Below are 19,330 nucleotides of genomic sequence, written 5' to 3'. Positions count from 1 at the left end.
TTTGGGAGGCCGAGGCGGGCAGATCACGAGGTCAAGAGATCGAGACCATCCTGGCCAACATGATGAAACCCCGTCTCTACTAAAAACAAAAAAAAAATACAAAATTAAAATTAGCTGGGCGTGGTGGCGCATGCCTGTAATCCCAGTTACTCGGGAGGCTGAGGCAAGAGAATCAGTTGAACCCGGGAGGTGGAGGCTATGGTGAGCTGACACCATGCCACTGCACTCCAGCCTGGGCAACAGAGCGACACTCCATCTCAAAAAAAAAAAAAGATATTGGCCAGGCAGAGGCTCATGCCTGCAATCCCAGCACCGTGGGAGGCCCAGGCAGGCGGGTGGCTTGAGCTCAGGAGTTTGGGACCATCCTGGGCAACATGGAGAAATCTCGTCTCCACCAAAAAATACAAACAATTAGCTAAGTGTGGTGGCACGTGCCTATAGCCCAGCTACTCAGGAGGAGGACTGCTTGAGCCATGAGGTGGAGGCTGCAGTGAGCACTTCAGCCTGCCACTGCACTCCAGCCTGGGTGACAGAGTGAGACCTTGTCTCAAAAAAAAACCAAAATAAAATAATAAAAGATATTGAATAAAAGGTTTAAAGAAATTTAACTATGTAGGAATCTTAAATATCAGCTAGCTTAGTTTTCTTGCTTTATCGCACTTCAGGGAAACCTTACTGGAAGAACGATTGCCCATTATTTAGTCCTATGATAAAGAAAAACCTCAAAATATCTACTGGGTGAGTGGTGTAGTGGCTCACACTTGTAAACCCACAAGTTTGGGAGGCCATGGCAGGAGGATTGCTTGAACCCAGGAGTTCAAGGCCAGCCTGGACAACAGTGTGAGACCGTATCTCTATGTTTACAAAAATTCTTTTAAAGGTTGGGGTAGGGGGCAGACACGGTGGCTTACGCGTATAATCCTAACACTTTGGGAGGCCAAGGCAGGCGGATCATCTGGGGTCAGGAGTTCGAGACCAGCCTGGGCAACATGGCAAAACCCCGTTTCTCCTAAAAATACAAAAATTAGCTGGGCGTGGTGGCATGTGCCTGTAGTCCCAGCTACTTGAGAGGCTGAGGTGGGAGAATTGCTTGAACCCAGGAGGCGGAGGTTGCAGCAAGCTGAGATCACACCACTGTATTCCAGCCTGGGCAACACAGTGAAACCCCGTCTCAAAAAATTTATTTATTTATTTGTTAATTAAAGGTGGCGTAGCACCGAGCACAGTGGCTCACACCTATAATCCCAACACTTTGGGAGGCCAAGGCGGGAGGATCACTTGACCCCAGAAGTTTGAGATCAGCCTGAGCAACATAGGGAGCTCTCTCTCTACAAAAACATTAAAAAATTAACCAGGCATGGTGGCACGGGCCTGTAGTCTCAGCTACTTGAGAGCGTGAGGTAGGAAGATCCCTTAAGCCCCAGGAGGTCAAGGAAGGCTACGCTGAGCCATGATCACACGACTGCACTCTAGCCCAGGTAACAGAGTGAGACCCTGCCACAAAAAACAAACCAACAAAAAAAAAAACCACACAGCTACTGGATAATGACTGGGAAGCACAAAATGATCATTTTAGCAGAACACCATAATGTACCCTTGTAGAAGGTAGGAAACCCACATTAGGCCAAGTAGGGATTGTGCATTAATCCATTCCTCATGTCTTTTTCGCTCAGTCACGTATCTGCATTTTCACTAGAGTGGCTGCTCAAGTTGAAGCGATCCTAAAGCATGAGTGATTTATTAAGCCATATGCCAACTATTTTCTACATGGTGATTAAGATTCACACATCCTCAAATCATTACATCTAAATGGGCAAAGTCTCCCTCGATAAAAAGGCTGTGATGGCTGGGCACGGTGGCTGACGCCTGTAATCCCAGCACTCTGGGAGGCAGAGGCAGGTGGATCACCTGAGGTCAGGAGTTCGAGACCAGCCTGGCCAACATGGCAAAACCCCATCTCTACTAAAAATACAAAAATTAGCTGGGTATAGCGGCGCAGGCCTGTAATCCTAGCTACTTGGGAGGCTGAGGTAGGAGAATTGCTTCAACCCGGGAGGCAAAGGTTGCAGTGAGCCAAGATCGTGACACTGCATTCCAGCCTGGGAGACAGCACAAGACTCCATCTCTAAATAAATAAATAAATAGGCTGTGACAATGCTAAGGTCAGTTTACACTACAGAAGTAAACTTCTCTAATAACTATGGATTAATAGTTCTGTATCAAATGGATAAAAGTTTCTAGGGAAAGGCCACAAAGCTGTATTCTTAACAACATCCTTTTCAAATTTTTATCAATGATTTGAATAATAAAATAGAAGAGCTGCTTATCAAAGCTGAATATGACCAGAAGATAAGTACTATTCAGTTTTTATTTTGAGACAGGGTCTCTCTCTGTCGCTCAGGCTAGAGTGCAGTGGTGCGATCATGGCTTACTGCAGTCTCAACTTTCCAGGCTCAAGTGATCCTCCCACCTCAGCCCCCAAGTAGCTGAGACTACAGGCCCGTGTCATCACACCCAGCTAATTTTTCTATTTTTTGTAGCAAGGGGGTTTCACCATGTTGCCCAGGCTAGTCTCAAACTCCTGGCTCAAGCGATCCTTCTGCCTCAGCCTCCCAAAGTGCTGACATTACAGGCGTGAGCCACCGCATCCAGCCAGTACTGTGTATTATTAATATACATGAAATCAATATCCAAAGCTTTCATAAAGCTAAAATAATATACCAAAAGCATCTAAATAAAGTTTAATAGAGATAAGCAAGTACACATTTAGGCTTTAAAAATTGTATTTCACTAGTTTAAGGTGAAGAAGTGGCTTGTCAGCAGTTCATATGAGAAATGAAGCTTTAGTGCAAATAAGTTTAACAAAAACCAAAAGAACGACAAGGTAGCTATAAAAACTAAGGCAATTTTAGGTCACAGATAGAAAAGAATGCATCCAAAACAAGTACCCTAAGAATAGTGAAGTGTCTGGAAATCACGGAGCAAACTGAAAGAACTGGGGGTATTTAACATGGAGAAGAGAAAAGGGAAACATCACAGCAGTCTGTGAATATCTGAGATACCGTCATGGGAATAAAAGTGGAGACGTATGTCCTCTACCAGTATACCTCAAACCATCTGTGGTAAAGGGCCACCTTTCCATCCCCAACCATTGGACACTTCCGTAAAAATACAGTAGGAATACCATGACCACTGAAAACTCCTATAAACCTTTTTGGGGGTGGGGGGAGCGGGGACGGAGTCTCACTCTTATCCCCCAGGCAGGAGTGCAGTGGCGCAATCTCAGCTCACTGCAACCTCTGCCTCCCGGGTTCAAGTGATTCTCCTGCCTCAGCCCCCTACAAGTAGCTGGGATTACAGGGGCCTGCCATCATGCCCAGCTGATTTTTGTGTTTTTAGTAGAGACAGGGTTTCACCATGTTGGCCAGGCAGGTCTAGAACTCCTGATCTCAGGTGACACACCCACCTTGACCTCCCAAAGTGCTGGGATTACAGGTGTGAGCCACCATGCCCAGCCTGAAAATTCCTATAATAAATTCTAAGTGCTCACTCTCACTTTCTGTGTTTCATTCATTGTGAACAGGTAAAAAGTTCATAGATCTCCTACTTCAAGTACCTGTATTCCATCAATACCAGAAAAAAGAACCAAATCAAAGGGAACCATTTTGCGGCAAGTTAAATTTCCACTTGATGTAACAAAGAATTCCTAGCCCATAAGTGTTACCAACAGTGCAATGGCACAGACAGAACTGAGCTCCTTTGGGAAGTATTCAGAGGAAAAATAATCTTATCTGTTAGATAATCTATAAAATGTTTTCCTACTTCGGAAAGGTGAATGGATTGGATTAAAACATCATAGAATCTCTCCACTCTCCAAGATTCTGAGTCCAATCGAAAGCAAATACACACACATATACCCTCAAAGTAGCCAAGAATGAATCAATCATTAGCATACTATTAGCATACTTACAAATCATCAGTTATGATGTATTAGGTAGAATGTATGAGGAAAGGACTATGAAACTCACAAAGCATGTGGAAATCATAATTAAGAAGCCCTAAGTAACTGAGAAGTATGAATAAAGCACCACCATAATCCTTTTTAGTCCATTACTGATGGTACAACTACATTCTCAGGTTGCCTCTTCAAAGTTTAAACCAGTCCTCGCAAATCAAAGCACAAAACAAGGATAAGCCTTTTTCTTTTTCCTAAAAAGAACTATTGATAACACCATTGCCATCTTAAACTCTCACCTCTGAGTGACCTTCAGCCACGAAGATTTAACCACAGTCTCCACCGTGACCCTGCCCTAACTGTACTACTGGCATCCACTATTCCTGTTCAATCTTCTGGTTAAGTCAATCACCTTCTAGCGGTAACTACTTAAACCACTCCTCCCCTACCACAGACTTATGAAACTAGAAAAGGATCTTCTCCTATACAAATTTCTGATCAACAGTAATTTCAGATTCTCAACCATGCAATATAGTTGTAGAAATATTAAAATAGTTTAATACTAAGCCACGTGCTATGGCTATTACGTTCTTTCTACACCCCCTCAGACCCCCTCCAAATCCATCCTCCACAGAAACTGATCTAATGCCCAGCAACTCCATCAACTTCTAGCTTCTTGTTGCTCTTCAGGTACAAATACTACACACTAGTCTACAATACCTTTTAACAATCAAAATTGGCCCCAAAGTCAGGTCTTTTCACCAATTACCACAGGCACAGTACATTCCTCATTTAGAATTTTAAATGAATGCCCCCAGGAAGAAGACTCCTACAAATAAGTTTTGAAGTTGCATTTAAGAAATTTTTTCACAGCTACTCGGGAGGCTGAGGCAGGAGAATGGCGGGAACCCGGGAGGCGGAGCTTGCAGTGAGCCAAGATCGCGCCACTGCACTCCGGCCTGGGTGACCGAGCCAGACTCCGTCTTAAAAAAAAAAAAAAGAAAAGAAATTTTTTTCGGCTGGGCGCGGTGGCTCAAGCCTGTAATCCCAGCACTTTGGGAGGCCGAGGCGGGCGGATCACGAGGTCAGGAGATCGAGACCATCCTGGCTAACACCGTGAAACCCCATCTCTACTAAAAATACAAAAAACTAGCCCGGCGTAGTGGAGGGCACCTGTAGTCCCAGCTACTCAGGAGGCTGAGGCAGGAGAATGGCCGTGAACCCGCGGGGCGGAGCTTGCAGTAAGCTGAGATCGCGCCACTGCACTCCAGCCTGGGGCACAGAGCAAGACTCCGTTTCAAAAAAAAAAAAAGAAATTTTTTCACAGCTTATTTTGTGCATTATTTCCCAAAACTCTAATCTGAAATACCACTGGTAATTAATGACTCATTTTCTTAAGAAGAGCAACAGTGACATAAATAACTTAAAATACAAAACAATGAAAGCAAACCTGTTATAGAGAGAACACTAAAGCACACAGAAAAATATTAGCAGGTAAGTTTAAGTGACAGAAAAGGAAAATTTACCACTCAATTATTAAGTAGTGTTTAAAATCACAGGAAGAATACATATTCACAAGGTGAAAATCACCATCTACTTGGCAGATTTTTTTTTTAAATCAGAAACAAAATCTATTGTAGACTCACATTAAAACATAAGTACTCAGACTGTTCTACTTTGAAATTTTCCTGGAATGTTAAGAAATCACCTGTAAGGAGCCCTTTTCCATAAGTTCTTTCAGTGGCATGAAGACTTTAAACATTAAGTATGAGCTCCAAAAATAAATTCTCAACTCTGAGAAACATTTGAAAATCACCTGTTTTGTCTCTCAGTATTCTGGAGCTCCCTGTGGTCCCTTTTCAGGTGTTTGGTCAAAGACGTAAAGTACTCTTTTAAAAGATTCTGGAAAGGCTGTTGTTTCTCTGGACTAATTATCTCACTAGGAGGAAAACTCAAATTAAACTTCTCTGCAGCACTCTTTACTTTCCTTGGTACAAGTCCAGCAATATCATCTCCACAATGTCGACAGAAACTAATCACTACAGAGACATGAGTGTGGGACTCACGATCAGCATTAATAATATTTTTTAGCTGTTCATAGATTAAGGAAAGACCTTCCTTGTCAGTGAAAATCCCAACTATTGTCAATTCTGCAATAAAACGCAAATCAGTTCTTAACTTGGTAATGTTAGGTGTTTTCTCCTCTTTCCTTGCTTCAAAATGTTTTTTCCAGACCTGAAGAAGTGATGGGGCAAAGTCAGCATAACGCTGGTGAAAGAGAGAGCAGAGGTGCACAGCACAGTTCACATCAGAGATTTTCAGTTTTGCTTCCACAATAGAAGCTACAGCTTCTGCAATGTATTTGCTTAAGTTTAGGCCATTAAAATCATGGGACAAGGAGTCTCTCTGCTGTTCCGTAATAGTTTTTAGTTTCTTGACAAAAGCAGTATTTTTCTTCAAACTTGAGTCAAGGCGGCTAAAGAAGTTTTCCTCTGGTCGGTTGTCCGGAGCATTTTGGTTTTTGCTACGAAGTTCCTTTCTTAAATGATGTCGTTCCCAAGCTTCCTGATGAAGCTGAACAGATTCTTCTTTTTCTCTATATAAAAACAAATAAATACATAAAATACTCTCTATATTTTGAAGCATTATACACAAATCCCCTAAGAGTAAAAAGCCAGTGAAAAAAATTATCTAAGTATAACAATTTACAAGATTCAAAAGGCCTTTCACTACTTTTAAAGACATTTTACTGGCAGGGCGTGGTGGCTCATGCCTGTAATCCCAGCACGTTGGGAGACTAAAGCAAACAGATCACCTGAGGTCAGGAGTTCAAGGCCAGCCTGACCAATATGGCAAAACCCCATCTCTACTAAAAATACAAAAATTAGCTGGGCGTGATGGCACACACCTGTAGTCCCAGCTACTCAGGAGGCTGAGACACAACACTTAAACCCAGGAGGCAGAGGATGCAGTGAGCCAAGAACGTGCCACTGGACTCTAGCCTGAGCGACAGAGCAAGACTCCGTCTCAAAATAAATAAATAAATAAAGACATTTTACTAATGACTTACACTAACAAGTATTATCTTAATGAGAAGCCGAGTACTATAGGTTGATAACAAATGTCATAGAGCGGAGGATACTGACTAGATTAAAATTAAAAATCATTCTGCCAACCAGCAAGTTAACTAGGTAAGACATATAATGCTACTATGAAAAATACAGTATGTTTGGGAAGGATATAAAATGTGAAACAAAAGCAACGGGCAAAGAGAAAAGAAAATATCCACAAAGAATTCTTTAAAGAACTAGCACTACAAGGCCAGCTATGGTGACTCTGGGAGGCAGCACTTTGGGAAGCAGGTGGATCACCTGAGGTCAGGAGTTTGAGAACAGCTTGGCCAACATGGTGAAACCCCGTCTCTACCAAAAATACAAAAATCAGCTGGGCATGGTGGTGGGCGCCTGTAATCCCAGCTACTTGGAAGGCTGAGGCAGGAGAATTGCTTGAACCTGGGAGTCGGAAGCTGACGCTGCAGTAAGCCAAGATTGCGCAACTGCACTCCAACCTGGGCAACAGAGCGAGACTCTGTCTCAAAAAAAAAAAAAAAAAAGAATTAGTACTATAAAAGGACACATTAAAAATGTTCTGAGGCCGGGCGGTGGCTTCACGCCTGTAATCCCAGCACTCTGAGAGGCTGAGGCAGGCAGATCACAAGGTCAGGAGACCGACACATCCTGGCTAACATGGTGAAACCCCATCTCTACTAAAAACAACAAAAAATTAGCAGGGCATGGTGGCACGCGCCTGTAGTCCCAGCTACTCGGGAGGCTGAGACAGAAGAATCACTTGAACTCAGGAGGCAGAGGTTGCTATGAGCCAAGATCATGCCACTGCACTCCAGCCTGTGCAACAGAGCGAGTCTCTATCTCAAAAAAAAAAAAAAAAAAGTTTTGAAATGTTAGAAATTGTTTTTCCATACTCAGCACATTAGCCAAACCTTTAACAAAGTACCTTGCCAGGTTTGGACTCTTAAAAATTCAAGCGATTTAGAAAATTTGGAAAGGAACTGGAAGACAACTATCAAATAAAAAAAAAAAAAAGTTTCTTGAGACGGAGTCTCGCTCTGTCGCTCAGGCTGGAGTGTAGTGGCCGGATCTCGGCTCACTGCAAGCTCCGTATCCCAGGTTTACGTCATTCTCCTGCCTCAGCCTCCCGAGTAGCTGGGATTACAGGCGCCCACCACCTCGCCCGGCTAGTTTTTTGTATTTTTTTTAGTAGAGATGGGGTTTCACCGGGCTAGCCAGGATGGTCTCGATCTCCTGACCTCGTGATCCACCCGTCTGGGCCTCCCAAAGTGCTGGGATTACAGGCTTGAGCCACTGCGCCCGGCCCAATTAAGAAACTTTTAATAAAAAGCTAGTAGACTCAGTTTATACCAAAAAAAATAACTAAAAACAAATATACCCATTTTTCCTCTAAAAAGAACAATTTAAATTGCAGAAGTAATAAAATAGGCAGGAGTGAGGGGTGACAAACAATGTGATTTTGAAGTTTATTGATGTTTTTGAGATAACAAAATGTATAACTTAAATCTCCACTTTGGGAAGCTGAGGTGGGAGGAGCCCAGGAGTTAAGACCAGACTGGGCAACAGAGTGAGACCCAATCTCTACAAAAAATTTTAAAAATTAGCTGGACGTGGTGGCACACGCCTGTAGTCCCAGTTACTTGGGAGGCTGAGACGGGAGGATCGCTTGAGCCCGGGAGGTTGAAGCTGCAGTGAGACATGATCACACCATAGCTCTCCAGCCTGGGTGACAGAGTGAGGCCCTGTCTCAAAAAACTATACACATATCTATAAATCTCTAAAAAAGTAGATTTTCATCTTTCTGAGATAATCACCCTTGAGTTACAAGATAATTATTTGATTTTTCCACGAAAAACTACAATATATTAACAGAAAGGTGGCCTCTATCACTGATAACATGGACAGCTGAGTATCTCTTTGAAGTCTCCCAGCAACACACAAATACAAAATGAGCAGTGAAAGTACATTTTAAGAAAGTAGGTACGGCCGGGCGCGGTGGCTCAAGCCTGTAATCCCAGCACTTTGGGAGGCCGAGACGGGCGGATCACGAGGTCAGGAGATCGAGACCATCCTGGCTAATACGGTGAAACCCCGTCTCTACTAAAAATACAAAAACTAGCCGGGCGAGGTGGCGGCGCCTGTAGTCCCAGCTACTCGGGAGGCTGAGGCAGGAGAATGGCGGAAACCCAGGAGGCGGAGCTTGCAGTGAGCTGAGATCCGGCCACAGCACTCCAGTCCGGGCGACAGAGCGAGACTCCGCCTCAAAAAAAAAAAAAAAAAAAAAAAAAAAAAAAAGAAAGTAGGTACAAGGCCGGGTGCGGTGGCTCACGCCTGTAATCCCAGCACTTTGGGAAGCCACGACGGGTGGATCACCTGAGGTCAGGAGTTTGAGATCAGCACGACCAACATGGAGAAACCCTGTCTCTACTAAAAATATAAAAATTAGGCCGGGCGCGGTGGCTCAAGCCTGTAATCTTAGCACTTTGGGAGGCCGAGACGGGCGGATCACGAGGTCAGGAGATCGAGACCATCCTGGCTAACACGGTGAAACCCCGTCTCTACTAAAAATGCAAAAAAACTAGCCGGGCGAGGTGGCGGCGCCTGTAGTCCCAGCTACTCGGGAGGCTGAGGCAGGAGAAGGGCGGGAACCCAGGAGGCGGAGCTTGCAGTGAGCTGAGATCCGGCCACTGCACTCCAGCCTGGGTGACAGAGCGAGACTCCGCCTCAAAAAATAAATAAATAAAATAAAATAAAATAAAATAAAACACAGATTACCCAAGACCTTGAATAGTACTCATTAAAGATTGTTCCTATTATTTAATTTGAATAATGAACGCACCTTAAGCATACCTCTAGTCAGTGAAACTAACAGAACAAGTAAATTAAGATACTCCCAATTCTTAAAGAGCTGCACCCGGGATGCTGTATTTCAAATAATGTTTTTCCCCAAAATATTCCAATCTTCCCATTCCCTCACATCAGTAAACGCAATCAGCTGCCTTACTTCATCTGAGCAGCTGCTGCTGCTTCTTCCTGACGTTTGGCCTGCTCCTCTTGCTTCTTTCTCTCTTCCTCTTGATGTTTCTTTTTTTCTTCCTCTTCCTTTTTCTTTGATTCTTCCTCTGCCTTCACCTTTTCTTCGTCTTTTTTCTTGCGTTCCTTGTCTTCCTTTTTTCTCTTGTCATCTTCCAGTCTCTTCTTCTTGTCCTCAGGGGCCTTGCTGGCCTCCTTCTTGGCAGTGAGCTTGGTATCGTCTTTTGGCCTCTCCTTGCTGCTCACTGGCCGCCTTTCACTGCAGTCTTTTTCCTTGTTATTTGGTAAAGAGTCTTTTTCTTCCATACTTGCTGGCTTTTTACGCTCAGCTGGCATTATGTGACCCAGGACAATCTGTAAGAGGGAAATGATGTCAGTACCGTAGATGCAGTGACTTTTTAAAATGATATGACACTATTTTTTAAACAGAACATATTAATACAACTTGGCAATTGTAAAAGAGTAAACGCGGGCATGTAAAATGAATACGATTTCTGTAACAAAATAAGTTATTGGTCACATTCCTCATCCTATCATTATTAGTTATGCCCATGTCTAAGTACTTGTTTTTTACTTTTTATAAGGAAAAATCCAAGCACAAACAAAAGTAGAGAGCATAACATAAGGAACCTCAACGTACCCATCACTCAGATTCAGCCACTATCAACTCCAAAACAATGTCATTGCATTGTAAATACTTCAGAATATATCTGTGAACATTTTGAGTCAGCTTTAACCCTAGCATTTGACAACCATGAAAGACGGTGGTTCACTATTTCATATAATATTCAATCTCAGTATTTCAGCTGAGAAAGGAAACCAAAACAAGCCCTTGCCTCCTATATGTCAACAGACAAAACAGAACAGCGGACTCACAAATCTCACGTCATTGCCCTAACCTTATCACCAACCTTTCAGATACAAACACTGTTAACTATCTCAAATTAAATTAGACTTTTAACTTCTTCATCTACATTAGTCAAAGTTAATTTATAAATAAACATGAACATAAAATCCGTATGTTCCGTGCTATATCTGCCAATACAGAGTAGTTATTAGGCCAGGGTTTCTGAAGTTCAGCACCACTGACAGTTTGGGCAAAATACTTCTTTGGTTTTAGAGGGAAGGGGCCACCATGTGCTCCGTAGGAGGTTTAGCAGTGTCCCTGCCTGCTATGCAGTGCATACAAGTAGCTCCTCCCTCATTTTGACAACCAAATGTAACTCCAGACATTGCTAAATATCCTTTGGAGACAAAATTATCACCCCAAAACTGCTGCACTAGTCATATGTGGTTACTTAAGTGTAAATTAATCAAAATTAAATAAAACGTGAAATTCAGTTCTTCAGCCAGTATCTGTATTTCAAGCGCTCAATTCCACACGTAGCTAATGGCTTCCATACATAGCCGGACAGATACAGAACATTTCCACAGGAAGCTCTATTGGATAGCATTGGCCTATAGTACAGGCTTACAATTAACTGAAAGTAACTGTGGAACAAAAAACTGTACTTTTCAGGAAAATTCTGAATTTTTCTTTTCTAAAAATGTATTTCTCCACTCAGAACTAGTTGTCTAATTTCTTTTTTTTTTTTTTTTTGAGGCGGTGTCTCGCTCTGTCGCCGGACTGGAGTGCAGTGGCCGGATCTCGGCTCACTGCAAGCTCCGCCTCCCGGGTTCACGCCATTCTCCTGCCTCAGCCTCCCGAGTAGCTGGGACTACAGGCGCCGCCACCTCGCCCGGCTAGTTTTTTGTATTTTTAGTAGAGACGGGGTTTCACCGTGTTCGCCAGGATGGTCTCGATCTCCTGACCTCGTGATCCGCCCGTCTCGGCCTCCAAAGTGCTGGGATGACAGGCTGAGCCACCGCGCCCGGCCATGTCTAATTCTTTTTTTTTTTTTTTTTTTGAGACGGAGTCTTGCTCTGTCGCCGGGGCTGGAGTGCAGTGGCCGGATCTCAGCTCAGTGCAAGCTCCGCCTCCCGGGTTCACGCCATTCTCCTGCCTCAGCCTCCCGAGTAGCTGGGACTACAGACGCCCGCCACCTCGCCCGGCTAGTTTTTTTTTTTGTATTTTTTAGTAGAGACGGGGTTTCACAGTGTTCGCCAGGATGGTCTTGATCTCCTGACCTCGTGATCCGCCCGTCTCGGCCTCCCAAAGTGCTGGGATGACAGGCTTGAGCCACCGTGCCCGGCCATGTCTAATTTCTTTTAGGCACAGTGTTTCGCATTTTAACTCCTAAATTATCTAAGAGCTGTATATAAGAAAATCAAAATGCGGTCAGGCACAGTGGCTCATGCCTATAATCTCAGCACTTTGGGAGGCCGAGGTGGGCAGATCACCTGAGGTCTAGAGTTCGAGACCAGCCTGACTAACATGGAGAAACCACGTCTCTACTAAAAATACAAAATTAGACAGGTATGGTGGCGCATGCCTGTAATCCCAGCTACTCGGGAGGCTGAAGCAGGAGAATCGCTTGAACCTGGGAGGCGGAGGTTGTAGTGAGCTGAGATCACACCATTGCACTTCAGCCTGGGCAATAAGAGCAAAACTCCGTCTCAAGAAAAAAAAGAAAATCAAAATTCTATTTTAGAAGTAGAAAATTACCTAAATTTATTAGTTTTTTGTTTTCTTTTTGAGACAGGGTCTCACTTTGTCACCCAAGCTGGAGTGCGGCGGCACGATCACAGCTCACTAAAGTCTCGACCTCCTGGTCTCAAGTGACCCACCTGCCTCAGCCCCCCAAGTAGCTGGGCCAGCAGGTGCTCAACACCTCATCCAGATAATTGCAGTTTTAGTAGAGATGGGATTTCCCCATGTTGACCAGGCTGGTCTCAAACTCCTGAGTTTAAGTGATCCATCCACCTGCACCTCCCAAAATGCGGGGATTACAGGCATGAGCCATTGTATTTTTGAGCTTCAGTGTTTGTTTTTTCTTTTTTCTTTTTTTTTGAGTCTCACTCTGTTGCCTAGGCTGGAGTGCAGTGGCACGATCTCAGCTCACTGCAACCTCCACCTCCTGGGTTTAAGCGATGCTCCCACCTCAGCCTCCCAAGTAGCTGAGATTATAAGCGTGTGCCACCACACTCAGCTAATTTTTGTATTTTTAGTAAAGACAGGTTTCACTATATTGGCCAGGCTGCTTGAATTCTTGACCTCAAGTGATCCATCTGCCTTGGCCTCCCAAAGTGCTGGGATTACAAGCATGAGCCTCAGTGCCTGGCCACCCCTTAGTTGTTTTTTTTTATTAAAAGCAATAGTATCCTTAAATATTTTCAAGTATAGGTTTTAAATTACAGCACTTAAAACTAGGTTACCAGAAAAAGCATTTGCAATATTGACATTTTTTAAATACAAAAATACTTTACTTCAGTACTCTAATAAAATGTTAATACCACAGAAAGCAACCTAGGCCAATGGAAACGCTTTAATTTTTGCAGGTACATGCCACAGCCTATACCTTCTCATAGCTACCTTTTCCTTCTATTTTTTCTTTTACTCCCTCATTGCTCTCCACTCCCTTGTTCTATGCATTTATTTTGATAGTGACACCTAAAAGCTTTAGCTAACCCCACTGGTAAAACTCAGAACAACAAAAAAGGCGTTGGTCCTATTTTTAAAATCGTCATTAGGGGCTGGGCGCAGTGGTTCACGCCTGTAATCCCAGCATTTTGGGACGCCAAGGTGGCCGGATCAGCTGAAGTCAGGAGTTCGAGACCAGCCTGGCCAACATGGCGAAACCCCATCTCTAATGAAAATACAAAAATTAGCTGGGCGTGGTAGCAGGCACCTGTAATCCCAGCTACTGGGGAGACTGAGGGAGAACTGCTTGAACCCAGAAAGCAGAGATTGCAGTGAGCTGAGATCGTGCCACTGCACTCCAGCATGGGGGACAGAGTGAGACTCCATCTCACATACACACACACACACACACACACACACACACACAAATTACCTTTAATATATGAAAAAGCAGGTTGGGCACCGTGGCTCATTCCTGTAATCTGAGCACTTTGGGAGGCCAAGGCAGGAAGATCACTTGAGGTCAGGAGTTCAAGACCAGCCTGGCCAACATGGTGAAGTCCGTCTCTACTAAATATACAAAAATTAACCAGGCATGGTGGAGGGCGCCTGTAATCCCAGCTACTTGGGAAGCTGAAGCAAGAGAATCACTTGAACCTGGGAGGCAGAGGCTGCAGTGAGCCAAGATAGTGCCACTGCATTTCAGCCTGGGCAACAGACAGAGACTCTGTCTCAAAAAAAAAAAAAAAAAAAAAGCAACAACAACAACAAAAAATGAAAAAGCATTCTTTCTACGCCAAGACAACATTAGCATTTATATTATCTATTTTTTAATTTTAAAAAAATGTTTTAATAAAATAGACACAAGGTCTCAGTATGTTGCCCTGGCTGGTCTCACACTTCTGGGCTCAAGGGATTCTCCCACCTCTGCCTTCCAAAGTGCTAGGATTACAGATATGAGGCACTACACCCGGCCAGCATTTATATTATCTATAAATGTAGTTATTGATTCTTCTACATTTTCAATTAAATATCCAACTTTAATGTGAAAATATCATGCCCTTAAACCAAGCAAACTTTCAAAGAGACTATAATACTAATATTTACTACTCATGGTACCATACTAAACATTTTATATACATTATCTCATTTAATACTAAAATCTTTATGAGGTAGGTATTATTTTCGCTATTTTATAAATGAGTAAACTGAGACTTGACCAAGTAACTTGACCAAGGCCTGCACAGCTGGGGACAGAATGGGAATCTGAACCCATTCTCTGAACCAAAGAATCCTAAGAGTACCAAATTGCGAGATGGAAGACTTGTTTGTAAAAACTCACTATAGCAAACCATAGAATTATGAATCTCAAGAGTAGAAAGAATCCTTCATAGTGGTTAAGCAGTTCTTACACAATGTTTTTAACTTTTAGCAGACTCTGGCTGAAACATATGGGGACAACTTAATATCTAAAGTAATAACATGATCTTATTGAGGGATATTAATCATTAAGTGAAAAAAGTTTATATAGATTTCACATTTTCTGATGTGATACATCCACAAGTAACATTTCAGGACCACAGGAAACTACAAAGAATGGCATCAGAACTTACAATTCATGTCTCTCTCTCTCTCTCTCTCTTTTTTTTTTTTTTGAGACGGAGTCTCACTCTGTTGCCAGGCTGGAGTGCAGTGGTGCGATCTCGGCTCACTGCAACCTCTACCACCCAGGTTCAAGCCATTCTCCTGCCTCAGCCTCCCGAGTAGCTGGGATGACAGGCGCGCATCACCATGCCCGGCTAATTGTGTATTTTTAGGAGAGAAGGGGTTTCTCCATGTTGGTCAGGCTGGTCTCAAACTCCTGACCTCAGGTGATCCACCCGCCTTGGTGTCCCAAAGTTCTGGGATTATAAGCATGAGTCACCATGGCTGGTCTCATGTCTCACTTCTAAAGATAAAATAAAATCTTAAATTCTTCAAAGAAAAGATTAAGAAATTCATGTAGTATTTGACAAATTCACAAAGATCATCATTTATTAGTTCAACAAAGTCCCAAACTTTTATGACTCTTTAATAAGATTCATTTGTTAATTAAATTGTAAGTACTTACTACATAAAATAAAGCTACAGTAGGCGTTCAAGAATTAGACTCCGGGCTAGGCATAGTGGCTCATGCCTGTAATCCCAGCACTTTGGGAGGCTGAGGCAGGCAGATCACGAGGTCAAGTGATCGAGACCATCCTGGCCAACAACATGGTGAAAGCCTGTCTCTACTAAAAATACCAAAATTAACTGGCTGTGGTGGCACACGCCTGTAGTTCCAGCTACTCAGGAGGCTGAGGCAGGAGAATCACTTGAACCCAGGAGGTGGAGGTTGCAGTGAGCCGAGATGGCGCCACCGGACTCCAGCCTGGCAACAGAGCAAGACTCCGTCTCAAGAAAAAAAAAAAAAATAGGAATAGACTCTACCCTAGAGCATAATAAAACAGATTCTCCATAAAACCCTTAAGTCCTGAGACTGGTATCTTCTTTCAATCACTTCAACCTTACATTACAAGCATACACCCAAAGTATACTTGGAACTAAATTTCCGTAAACAAAAAAATAAGACAAAAATCTAAAAGTTCATGAAGAGGCAGCAATGCAACTTGTGAAAACAACACACATAGGCTTGGAAGTCGATAGATTTTAAACCTGCATCCCAACTCTGCAGGCTGATAGCTACAGAAATCAGGCAACAACTTCTGAGTCCACTTATTTATCAATAAGAAGGATATACTGCTATCTATCTTGTAAAGTTCTTAAAATTCTAGCATAGTAACTAGCATGAGGGAGGCATTAATAAATGTTCTCTCACAAAGAACACTGAGAAGTTCAGCATACAATGAAAGATTTGTAAAGTCAGATAAAGACTATTAGATTTTATCTACTTCTATCCTCAATTTTTACATTCCAAGGACAGCAGCAGAGTCACCTACCCAAGACTACACAGCTAGTTTCCATGGCTGGATCAACACTCACTACCCAGTGCTCTTTTTCACTACCTACACTAAAACGAATAAAATATACAAACACCATGACACCTCAAAACACGTTTGTTTTATGTCGACTTAAAAAACTGAGCACTAAGTGATATTTAATAAAATGCTAAAATTCTTATTTCAATAACTTCAAGCTTTAACAGCCAAAATTTTCATCTAAAGTGTTTCCAAAAGTTTTTCTAGTCCAAACTACAATTTTAAAAAGGTCCTTTCTCAAGATAGTAACGAGAAAAAGTCGTGATCTTTTCACTGGAATCCGATTAGCTCTTACAAATTAGTTTGCTGAATACAATTTATATTCAGACTACCCTTAAAAGGAAACCATGCTTTAAAACCACCTTCCTAGCTCCCAAAATAGTGTCCTGTCACTTGAACTGTATATTTTATTTGGTATTCTAAATATATTCTGAACTCCCAAAAGAAAGCAAAACTAATTTACTAGTAAAAGTACCAGTGGAGTGTAATGGGGGGAAGAGGGCACAAAAGGGGGTGTTTGCTTTTTGAAGACATTCCCTTGCAAAGTACCATATGGGTTATGTACGAAATCCCAATCAGAGTGCTCCGAAAATACTCCACAGTGAGAGAATGCTGTTTCACCTTTCAATTCTTAGTCAAAATGTTGTAAGGACAGAACAGCACAGGAACACTCTCTCTCAGTTTCTGACTTTATTTTTTAAAGAACATCCTTAGTATAAAGGACGTGTTAGGAATTGTTAGAAATTGTCCCAGCTCACAAATGAGGAGACTGACGATGTTAAGGAACACCTAAGAACTATGGAAATGAGATAAAGCGGCAGCGAGCGTTTCACTTTGATCTGATGCATCACTTCGTGTCGTGTAAGTCCTCCAAGAAGAGCAAGAGAACTGAAGGTCCGATCACCCCAGAGTGGACCCAGCTGGCTCTGCTCTGCCAACCTGGGGACCAAATATCCCGTGGTCACTTTCTTAGTCCAACAGTCCTAGCAAGAAGAGAGTGCCTGGAGCCTTGAAGGGGTGAAGGCAAATGGAAGAATCAACCAGCCTATGTGATTAAAAGGAAGTCAACCAAACAGCCCATGCCCACCATCCCCAGATACACCCCAAGCCCCTCCACCTACTCACACCTCTCCTACCAACCCCTGCTCTGGTGGTGTGGCAACGTCTACACCCACCACACCACTTCCCCGCCACAACTCCCCTTCCCACAGGTATCCACGGTCACCTTCGCGGACCATCGCTGCCCCAACCCCAACTTCTCGCCCCACACTCCCTCGCCACAGAAGCCTCCCCGGCCGGTCTCCCCACTCCGCAGCCTCCCACACACGCGCCCTCCCCACTTCCTCGCCCTCGCTTCCCTCCCGGCTCTCGAGGAGCTTCCCCCGACCTCCCCTCGCTCTCCTCCACGCCCCCGAACACCTTCGCCCCTCCACCGCGGGCTCCCCGCCTCCAGCCCCGAGGCCCGGCCCAGGCATGTGGGGCAGGCACCTCCTCCACCGACCCCCATGCCCGGCCCGGCCCGGGGGCTCCCGTGTTGATGGGAGCCTCGGAGAGAGGGGGTCTGAGGAGAACGACGCCGGACCCGCGGTCCCTCCACTGCTCGCCGACCCCGGAGAGCTGGAGTGCGGAGTCGCCTCTGGGGTCCCCCAGGGAGTAGGACTCTAGGCCAGTGCCCCCCAGCCCCGTTTCTTCCCGATCGTTGGAGCGGAGGGGAAGGAGGATCCCCGGGACTCACCTCGAGCCTGTTGTCAACATTAGCCCCGGGTTTCCCAGCACCAACTCCAGCGCTCGGGCTCTCCCCTCCCCTCCCCCCACCTATCTCGCAGCCGAGGGCCCGCCTTCCCTTAGCTCCCCCTCCTCCCTCCGCCCGCCGGCCCTCCCGCCCGCCACTCACCAGCGCGGCCGGGCTGAGGGTGGGGGCGGGGCGGAAGGAGGCGAGAAGGAAAAGGCCGTCCGCGCGACTGCCCGATTAAAAACAGTCCTGATCGCCCTCCCCGCGGCATGCCGATGCCCTCAGCTTGACTCTGGGGTGGCGGGTCCGGGGCAAAGGTTCATATAAATGCCATCCACTTAATGGCTCTTCCAAATTCCCCAGTCGATGAGAAGAGCGAATTTTTCAGACAGGTAATGCGTAAGGTAGCCACTACCAGCACCTCAAGCCAGGGCCCCAGCGGAGAGGTGGAGTGTTCCGAGGACCCGAGGCAGGAAGTGGATTGGTCGCCAGGAAAGGGAAAGCGCCTGAATTGGAGCTGCGCAGGCGCAAGCACTTCGCGGGGGATGGGGGTGGGAAGCGCGAATGGGGCGGGGCGGAGCTCACGGGAGGCGAGGAAGGGTGGTGGAATAGTGGGAGGGTTACGGAGCGCCATTAAGGACAAGCCTGGGCACGTGATTCTCCTGGGAGTTTCCTGGTGCGAACGTAAGGAAGAGGTCTAAGAAGACAAAGTTTGATTGGACTAATTCAAGGGGAGACATTGAAGATTTAGAAAATTGGAAACTGGAGAAACTAAAGCATATGGCTGGTTTGGGAGGTGGGAGTCGCTTAGGAATGGGTCTAGTTTTAAGAATGCCCTAGAAGACATCATAAGTCCCGCGGGGGGATTTCAGTAGCAGTTGTAGGTGTTCGACTTAAAAACCACTCAGGGCGAAGAAGAAGCAAGGCTTTTTCCATACACTTCTTAGAAAACACCCGGTTCTAACAAGCAAATTTTTATTACAG

General features: G+C 44.5%; 1 protein-coding gene across 2 annotated transcripts in view; it reads right to left on the bottom strand.

Annotated features, from left to right (window-relative positions):
- The window catches only part of UPF2 (UPF2 regulator of nonsense mediated mRNA decay), a 132,526-nt gene extending 113,692 nt beyond the window's left edge, over positions 1-18,834 (bottom strand). Inside the window, exons 1-3 of one of the 2 annotated variants that reach the window (XM_033209834.1) lie at positions 18,509-18,834; positions 10,049-10,431; positions 5,772-6,551 (exon numbers count right to left, since the gene is read on the bottom strand). In XM_033209834.1, the coding sequence (XP_033065725.1) occupies positions 5,772-6,551; positions 10,049-10,413 (1,145 nt within the window). In that variant the 5' untranslated portion in view covers positions 10,414-10,431; positions 18,509-18,834. Of the gene's footprint in view, positions 1-5,771; positions 6,552-10,048; positions 10,432-18,349; positions 18,485-18,508 lie in introns of those variants that run through there. The other variant, XM_033209833.1, reaches the window with a different exon arrangement.
- Between the last annotated feature and the right edge of the window lie 496 nt (positions 18,835-19,330).

The sequence above is a fragment of the Trachypithecus francoisi genome, unplaced genomic scaffold (assembly GCF_009764315.1).
Source record: "Trachypithecus francoisi isolate TF-2019V2 unplaced genomic scaffold, Tfra_2.0 Lachesis_group9, whole genome shotgun sequence".
Taxonomy (NCBI): domain Eukaryota; kingdom Metazoa; phylum Chordata; class Mammalia; order Primates; family Cercopithecidae; genus Trachypithecus; species Trachypithecus francoisi.
The sequence above is the reverse complement of the archived record's forward strand: the minus strand, read 5'-3'. Positions and strand labels throughout refer to the sequence as shown.